Below are 9,593 nucleotides of genomic sequence, written 5' to 3'. Positions count from 1 at the left end.
AATGCCTTCTCGTGGCCATTTAAATTGACGCCTGTTGATATTGTCCACAATCCATGTTCATCAAAGGCATAATTTCATTTTTGTCCAGATTTACCTTATACCCAAAAACCTCTAGTGTGGTCTTTAGCCTGGCCAAAGACCCCTCAGGGTTGGTCAAATACACTAACACATCATCAACAAAAAGGTTGATTTTGTGTTCCACCTGGCCCACCATGAACCCCTTTATGTCTGGATCTTTGTCGACTGGCTTCCGCCAATGGCTCACTTGCCAGAATGAACAGCCTAAAGACAATGGACAGCCCTGCCTACTGGACCTATTCAATGGAAACACTGGATACATCTGTCCATTTGTAATAATTTTTACTTGGAGTTTATGATAAAGTGTTTTCACCCAGTTAATAAATATTTGACCCAATCCAAATTTCTCCAGAACCTTTAATAAAAAGTCCCGCTCCAGTCTGTCGAATGCCTTCGTTGCATCCAGAGTTATGGCCACTCCTGGATCCACCTCCGACTGTGCCAGATCAATGATATTAAGCAGTCTACCTATATTGTTTGCTGACTGCCTCCTTTCTACAAATCCAGCTTGATCTGGATTTGCTAATTTCAGCAAATGTTTTGCCAACCTGTTAGCCAATACTTTGGTAATGAATTATTAATCTGTAGTTAATAATGAGATGGGTCTATACGAGACAGGACTCAATGGATCCCTACTTTATTTGGGTATCACCTTGATGATACCATTGAGAAAGACTCTGGGAGGGTATACACTTCTGCCGCCTCATCAACCACCTTCATAAGAAGGGGTATTAGTAAAGTTCGATGGAAAAACCATCCTCTCCCAGTGATTTGCCAGCTTGCAAAGAGCTCAGGGTTTCTGTAATCTTCTCTTCAGAGAAAATGGCGTTCAGCTCCTCCCATTATTCCAGATCCAAATTTGGTAGGTCCAATGAAAGGAAGAAATCTTCTATTTTGGTAGGATCACTCCTTGTTTCCAATTTATACAATTCCTTGTAAAACCTTCCAAATATATCATTTATTTCTTCCCCTGTTTGAATCACATTAATTGCTCTCGACGCCTCACCTGCCAGGACAAGACTTTGTGGGCCTTCTCCCCAGCTCATAATACTGCCGTCTATATCTTAAAATGAACTCTTCTGCCTTATATGCTTGTAAAGTATAATATTTGAGCTTTTAATTTAGCAAATTTCTGTATTTTTCTTTTGTGCCCACTCTTTTATAACCCTTTTCCAATTGAGCTATCTCCAGTTCTAGGGCATTAACCTCCTTCATGTACCCTTTTTTAATGCTTTTGATGTATCCAATGATCTGGCCCCTTAAGTTAGCCTTTAATGTGTCTCATATTAGAAAGTTATCATAACAAATCTCCCTGCCGAGTCCACGACCACATCCTTGACCACCACTAAAACATTCCTCCTTATCAAAATGGCCACTCTCCTGGCCCTGAAATTGAAGGAGGATATCACCACCTGACCCACTCACCCCCTCTTTAATTTTAAATGCTCTTGTTCTGTAGGGTGGGTCTCTTGCAAAAACGCTATGTCCACCTGATGTGCCATAATGAAGAGATCAAAGGCAGTGTAGTTAAACTCATATCATGACGTTTATTAATAGAAACTCAATTAATGAATGATAATGGGTGCATACACAGTTATAGTCAAGGGGGTGGAGATAATCCACATCCAATGCCAGTAGTGCAGACTAAGCATAGTGAGAGATTGACAGCATGACACAGATTTACCACAGTCTCTCGGGCAGAAGTTGAGTTAAGTTTAAAAGAACAACTTTGAGAATAACAAGCAAGCAAGCAAGCAATTCTAATGCAAGCATAACACAAAACAGTTAAATAAATGGCATTGAGAATTTACTGACATACCCAAAACAAGGCTAGCATTTATCAATACAATCAGAATATAATGAGATGTTTACGAATAATGTAGCCTCTCAAGTTTTTTTCGAACATGAGATGACCTTCTTATCGGAGGTTGTGCAGGAGTGACAACCTTGGAAGCTGATGGTGTTGATACCATTCTCTGATCTATAGTGTGAGACTGCAGGACTTCTAGACTCACTCCAGAATCACCAGCGTGAGGTTGGGGTGCTTCAGAATGGGCATTTGAAAGTTTACTAGGGGTCACAGGTCGGAGACACGGGTCAGTTAGGACCGGCTTCCTTTGAGGAGATATGTTGGGTAGTGTGTCCAACCTCTCAAGATCACTCTGAGTAGGGACGTGTGGAGGGGGTGAACCAGGCGGGGCTAGATTTCTTAGGGTTACTGTGTCCGTGCTACCATCTGGAAGTCTAATGTAGGCATAATTGGAATTAGTTTGCAGCAGTTGAACTGGCTGGACTAAAGTGTCCGTTTTTGCGTGGCCGAGCATGTCTTTTTAGTAGCATGGTTCCAGGTTCAGATAGGCAGGCTGTCCAGTCCACCCCAGTTCCTGATTTCCTAGGAAAAGTAAACATACATTCATGAGATGTTTGATTTGTTGCTGTACATAATAGGAACAGAATAGAATGTAGCGCCTCAGGCAGCACCTCCTGCCATCGAGTAACAGGGTAACCATGGGTCTTTAGCACAAGGTTAACAGTCTTCCATACTGTGGCGTTAGCCCTTTCAACCTGCCCATTGCCCTGGGGGTTGTTGCTTGTGGTGTGGCTGGTGGCAATCCCCTTGTGTAACAGAGCCTGGCGTAGCTCTGCGCTCATGAATGCTGAGCCTCTGTCCATATGAGTGTAGCTGGAAAAAGAATCCCATTCACCTCTTAAGAGCTTCTGTGGAGTCTGGTGGTGGCAACCTCTTAAGGGGTGCCACTCTTTCAGGATTTCGCCCTCGCGAACAATTTAGCCTAGAATGGGTAGATCTTTTGCATTGAAAACACATTTACCCTCGTTAAATGTAAGATTGAGTTCTTTGGCCATTGCTAGAATTTTTTTAGGTTTTTATCATGCTCGGACTGGGTCTTACCACAGATAGTGACATTATCCAGATAGGGGATTGTACCCTGTAACTCATACATGCTAACAATTTTATCCATCTCCCTCTGAAATACTGACGCACAGTTAGTGACTCCAAAAGGTACCTTCCTAAACTGGTATAGCCCCCCCATCAGCCTCGAATGCCATATAAGGTCGTTCGCTTTTTTTAATGGGGATTTAGTGATAGGCTGCCTTAAGGTTGATAGTCAAGTACACTTGCTATCTGATTAACCATTTAATTGATGTGAGGCAGGGGGTAGGCGTCCAAGTTAGTGTAACGGTTAATTGCCTGGCTGTAGTCAATAGCCAGTCGTTTCTTTGTGTGATTTTTCCTCCTGCCACCGAGTAACAGGGTAACCATAGGTCTTTAGCGTGAGGTTAACAGTCTTGCAGACTGTGGCATTAGCCCTTTCAACCTGCCCATTGCCTTAGGGGTTGTAACGAAGCTATTAGTGTCAATCTTCCCCTATTTTGAGAAGTGCCCAACACTCCCATCTTCCACTTATGCTTCCTTCCCTTTCTGTGAGCTCCTCGTATCTCTTCTTTATTTAACATATGCAATCCCCTTCAAACATTAACACTATATAAAGAAACATAGCCCTTCCAGAGTCCCCACACTTTCAATATTTATAGTCCATTCTTCCCCAAATCATTATTTCCCCTTTTTTTACATTTATATTCAGTCTCATAGCGATGGCAGAGTTCTTACAATGTCCATTGCTTCCTTTGAATGTTTAAAAAACCTTCTTTCCCCTCCTGCCCTTACTAACTTCAATGTTGCTGGGTGAAGGAGCATAGATTCAATTCCTGTTTGTTTCAAACTCTTTTTTACCAGATCAAACTCCCTCCTGCTCTTCATCAACACCACACTTATGTTCGGATAAAATAAGACCTTTTTCCCCTCATATTCCACCAGACACCCCCCCCCCCTTGCTATTACCCCCACTGCCACTGCCCTCAAAATCCTCTTTCTATCCTGATAGTGCAGGAGTCTCAGCAGGTTAGAGTGTGGTCGTTGGTGTGGCCCCGGGTGCAGGGCAAGGGATATGAGAGCCTTTTCTATTTCCAAATTGTTTCCTACTTTTTCTATCCATTTTTGCAAGAACTCCATCATGTCTCTCCCCTCCTTTACCCCACAATTTTAATTGTATTCATCCTATTAATATTTTTTGACATATCTATTCTCTCCCACACCTTTACCTTATCCCTTTCCCAAGCAACCATTTCATCGCCCCATCCAATCTTTCCTTTATCCTTTCAATTCTCTCCTCTGTTTCCATTACCCTTTCTGTTAAGCTGTCTAACCTTTCTTTAATTGACCCTTGCCCTGCCACCAGTGTCCTCAAGGTCTTTTTTTATTTGCCCAAAGGCAAAAGGCATCAAGCCCTCAGCCTTTTTTGTCAGTCTTCCATCTCCATATGTTGTCTTTCTTTGCCCCCCCCCCAGCTCTTCTTCCTCTTTATCTTCCTCCTCCTCCAACTCCCTCTCCAACTCTAGCCCACCCTGCCATGCATCTTTCCCACCTCTCTTCCTCTGGTCACATTGCTCCTGGAGTCCACCAGGCCCGATGCCTCTGATGCCCTCCAATGCTCCAGACCTGACCTTCTCGCGCCTGCCATTTGAAGTGATCTTACCAGTTAAGTCCTCGCTTTCCCTGGTACCTCTCTTCCTAGCCCGTGGATTCCACTCCACCACTGCCGACATTGCCGCGGTCTCTACCTCAGTCCGACTCCCCTGGCCTCGCACCTCCAGGTTTCCTTCTGCTGCTGTCATTGCTGCCATCTCAACCTCGGCCTGATTCTGCCGCCCTTGCGTCGCCGCATTTCCTGGCTCCGCTGGTATTGCCGCCCTCTCCTTCTCAGCCTGGGTCCCCTTATCTTGAGCCTCCGGGCTCCCCATCCTTGCCGATGTTACCGCTACCTCTGTTGCCATCCTTTCCATTCTGTGCTGCTGAATCTCCCATGCCCGACAGTGCTCCCAGCTCCTCGATGGCAGTCTTCACTGGGCACCTTCCTGGGCTAGCCTCTCTCAGGCTGCCCTCGCTCACCTCCTCCCGTGTGTTATCCTCCTGACGGGAAGATCCCCGCTCAGATGCCAAAGTTGCAGCATTGTCATCTTTGACCTCTGGGTAGGTCTCTCCTCGACTTTGCTCTTTCTGCCACGAGGTAAGCTCTTTTCACTCTTTCTTTTTGCTACTTTTTCCTTTTTTCCCCATTTCTTTATCTCTTCTCTGCTTTCTAAATGATCCTATCTCTCTTCTGTGGATTCTTATGGGGAGTTTCTATGCCTTAACCTCTCTTTTCTAATATTTTTAATGGGAAGTTCTCACTACGCCTCTACTGCCACCATTTTGCCTCTCAGCTGTGGCCTATCTTGACATGTACCTTTATAACCTCATCCTTGAAAATCAATTCCAACATCTTCCCAACCACTGATGTCAGACTAACCAGTCTATAATTTCCTTTCTGGTGCCTCCCTCCCTTCTTTAATAGCAGGGTGGCATTCACAATTTTCTAGTCCTCCTGGACCATTCCAGAATCTATTGATTCCTGTAAGATCATTACCAATACCTCCATTATCCCTACTGCTATTTCTTTCAGAACCCGAGGGAGCAATCCATCTTGTCTGGGAGATTATCCACTCTTAGACCATTCAGCTTTCTGAGCACCTTTTCCCTTGAAATCTTAACTGCACTCACTTCCCTTCCCTGATACCCTTCGCCATCTGGCATATTGCTAATGAGTTTCACAGTGAAGATTGATGCACAATACTCATTTATTCCTTGTCTTCCAGTATTATTTTTCCAGCATCATTTTCTTGTCATCCTGTGTCTACTATCTTCTATTTTTTAGATACTTGAAGAAGCTTTTTGTCTCCTCCTTGATATTATTTTCTAGTCTACTTCCATACTTCATCTCTTCCCTCCTTCTGAAAGTTTTAAAAAATTTCTCAATCCTCTATCTTCCCTTTAAAACAGACAAGTTTTCATACTTTTCTCCTATTAACTACACAAAAAGTTTTTAAAAAATATTTGTATATCAATTGAAAAGAAAACAAGGCTTTTACTTAAACATGCTGTGGCCCCCAGGGTGGGGATCCTGTTGACAATGGCTGCAATAGGGGACATGTGTTTAGGTGAGGGGAAGCAAGCTTGAGGGAGATGTGCATTACAAATCTTTTTACTCAGATTGTGGTAGTTGCCTGGACTGGGTTACCAGGAGTAATGGTGGAAGCAGATACAATAGTAGTATTTAAGGTAGACACATGAATATGAAAGAAATTAAGTGCAAACATCAATTTTAGCTTGATTTGGAGAACATATTCAGCAAGACATCTGGGCCAAAGGACCCGATGAGGTGATATCCTGCTTGGGCTGTGGATCCAATTGCTAATATGAGTCTTTGGCATTTAAGGGGAAAACCAATATGAAGATGAAACTTCTATCTGACTGTCACAGGCTGCATTTGCCTCTTATGCTATTATTAAGTGATCAACAACAACCTTTATGTTGTATGTCCATCGTGTTATGTGTTACTACTGCTGCAGTGAATGAGAGAGATTCAGGCAGAGATAGCAGCTCAGACCAAAGTCAGTATAGTAAACTGTTCTTCTTTCTTTCTTCTTCTTCTCCAGAATGGAGGACCATCGCCTTCCCAAGATCGTGTTATATGGCGAGCTCTCCACTGGCCACCGAGACAGAGGTGCACCAAAGAAGAGGTACAAGGACTGCCTAAAGAAATCTCTTGGTGCCTGCCACATTGACCACCGCCAGTGGGCTGATAACGCCTCAAACCGTGCATCTTGGCGCCTCACAGTTCGGCGGGCAGCAACCTCCTTTGAAGAAGACCGTAGAGCCCACCTCACTGACAAAAGACAAAGGAGGAAAAACCCAACACCCAACCCCAACCAACCAATTTTCCCCTGCAACCGCTGCAGCCGTGTCTGCCTGTCCTGCATCGGACTTGTCAGCCACAAACGAGCCTGCAGCTGACGTGGACATTTACCCCTCCATAAATTTTCATCCGCGAAGCCAAGCCAAAGAAGAAGATAGTAAACTGTAGGCTATTAGCAACACAATTTGTTCAGTAACGTGACCAAGGTCCTGTTTCCCATGCTCATTCCTCTGGAAAATTTATATTACTGAGTAAAAGTTTTATTAAAAAAGTGAATTAGTAAGGAATAGCACCCAGTAATGATTCTGATACATTTATTGACTAAATGAACAGGCACCTTGAGTTCTCTCCATCTAAGCTCTAATTTTCATCACATGTTCTGTTTAAAAATGGAACTGCACAATATTTCTTGATTTTGTGCAGTGTGGCTCAATTGCATCGATAGAAAAATGCCAAGTGATGGCTGATCCTTCGCTCTCTAGTGCGGAACAAGTTCACCAGAGAAATGCAACTTTGTCAGATTGGTACCAGCTCGTCTCCAGTGCTGATTCCTATTGAATTAATTTGGAATGGGTGAGAATTACAAATGATTTTTCAATAGGTTGGACCTCCCTTTTTGTATGGGATCGAATGTTCACCATGGAAGTGGATGGAGGACATGGGATGAATTTTTTATCAAGAACAGCTTGAATGTATCAATTTCCCTCTGCAGCTTGCATAGTTACTGCCTCCTGTCTTCCTCCATCCAGGCACATCTGTTAATGAGATCGATTCGGCTGGATAAGATCACCACCAAAACTTAGAGTGAAATTCATGAAGGCAGCGGAATAATGTCCATGAATGGATGGATGAAAGCCAAAGAATGGATGTCATTTCATCTGATGTACACTTTGATTGGATGTCACGACACCCAGTGAGGGATTAAGTGGAGGTGCTGGTCCTGATACTGCAGCATCCTGTTGCAATTTCTAGTGTGTAATGAACACAGACCTCATGTTAGTATTTTAATGAGGCAAGGAGTGAATGGAGAGCAAAGGGGTATGTGTACTTACCAGAAATCTGTCTTGTTCCTCTTTGCAGAAACACTTACCTTGAAAAGGGTAGAAATCAACTGGTTTTGAAAAAGGATTATTAATGTGAAATATTAAATCTGTTTCTCTCTCCATAGATGCTGCCCAACCTGCTGAATATTTTCAGCATTCTCGACTTTTGCAGCACTTTGCTTTTGCAATCAGCCAGTTCTCATTACCATCGCTGCTGCCAATCTTCCTCCGGGGTATAGAGACTCCCACCTGATTTGGTTGGCCCATGGAACATATGACCAATGGATGAATAATATTGACAGCATTCTGCAACAAGAGGCAGGAGTGGTCAGGGCCTACAATTTTCAAATTATGCACAGCCGCTATGACTCTAACATTGGCAGATAGGAAAGCCGCTCATTACTAGCATTCAGAAGGTGCAGCGTGTGAATCCTTTCCCTGACTCAGGTTTGAAATTCTGATTATCAGCGGCATCTGACCTCTCAGACAGCCCTACATAGCACAGAAATAATCACAGTTAGCTCACATTTAAATGCTTGTTATGATGGGTAGAGTGAACACAATGCAGAGGGTATATCAATCAACTGCTCTCCCATCTGTCTACACCAGGGACATTCCAGCCTTGCAGATCACCTCAAATGAAGTCACAGAAGGTAGAGGAACCAATAACAATGTTTTGAATAGTGACATCTGATTGAAGATGTTGGTATCTTGGGAAAAAGCTAATCTCCTGCCTCATCTGATGCTGCTTGATCCGGTGAATTCCTCCAGCAGATTGATTTTTGCTTTGTGATTGACGTTTCAAAGCAGGTTAAACACCTGAGCTATTGTGTGTAATTCCAATGTTGACTAGATGTGTCCACTTATGTACACATGTGCCAATGCACTCTTGCATTGATCTCATTTTTCCTTGAATGTTGCTACACTGCTCTTTCAATCCCTTCATTAGTTTGTGGAGCCATGTATTTGTGAAGTGTACAGAAGCCCAATTTGATGATTTAAAATATCTGGGTTAGATGAATCATTCATGCTGTTGGAAAACACTGTTGATGTGCTCTCCAGTAATTCCTTCAGTTTGAAAAACAAACTGACTGTATAAATCAAGTTATGGCAAATAAATCCTCGCTATTCTGAATTTGTGCAAAAAAAATTCTTCTGCTTAATTTCAGATCAATAAAGATCCATGAATTTAATTTAACGAGTGGATTTGAGAAACAGATCGTTCCTGACACTTTTTCTTTTTGTTTTGCATTGGAAAAATTGGGGATGAGGAGGTTTAGGTGGATTATTGGAGGAAACAGATTGAAGGAACACCTGACTCGTTGATCCTTCCAAATTCATCCACTTCTCCCATCTGTCATTTGGAGATTGCTACATTAACATGCCAATAAGGGTTGCCTTTTGTTTCAGATTCTGAAATATGTTCTGTCGATTCCATAATCCAATGCTGGTAGGTGGTTGAAAGGGAGAAACAGATTTTATGATAAATACAGTGCAAATTTGCAGCAGATGACAATTTGATACGTCCTGGGTCAGGGATTAAATCAGATCTCTGACAATTTCCACTGGCATCAGTTAGAAAGGTTCTTCTCATTGCTGTTTTTATATCTTTGCACAATTTCCTTGTACAGGTAGAATTATCTGAAATAAGGAGGGA

General features: G+C 42.9%; 1 protein-coding gene across 1 annotated transcript in view; it reads right to left on the bottom strand.

Moving 5' to 3' along the window:
• Positions 1–1,671: 1,671 nt before the first annotated feature.
• Positions 1,672–9,593, bottom strand: part of sema3h (sema domain, immunoglobulin domain (Ig), short basic domain, secreted, (semaphorin) 3H) — a 329,841-nt gene continuing 321,919 nt past the window's right edge. Inside the window, exon 18 of the mRNA XM_069937313.1 lies at positions 1,672–2,470. Coding sequence (XP_069793414.1) covers positions 2,429–2,470 — 42 coding nt within the window. The 3' untranslated portion in view covers positions 1,672–2,428. The remainder of the gene's footprint in view (positions 2,471–9,593) is intronic.

Source organism: Narcine bancroftii, chromosome 5, assembly GCF_036971445.1.
Source record: "Narcine bancroftii isolate sNarBan1 chromosome 5, sNarBan1.hap1, whole genome shotgun sequence".
Lineage (NCBI taxonomy): Eukaryota > Metazoa > Chordata > Chondrichthyes > Torpediniformes > Narcinidae > Narcine > Narcine bancroftii.
Note: the sequence above shows the minus strand (reverse complement) of the source record. Positions and strands in the feature narration are given on the sequence as shown.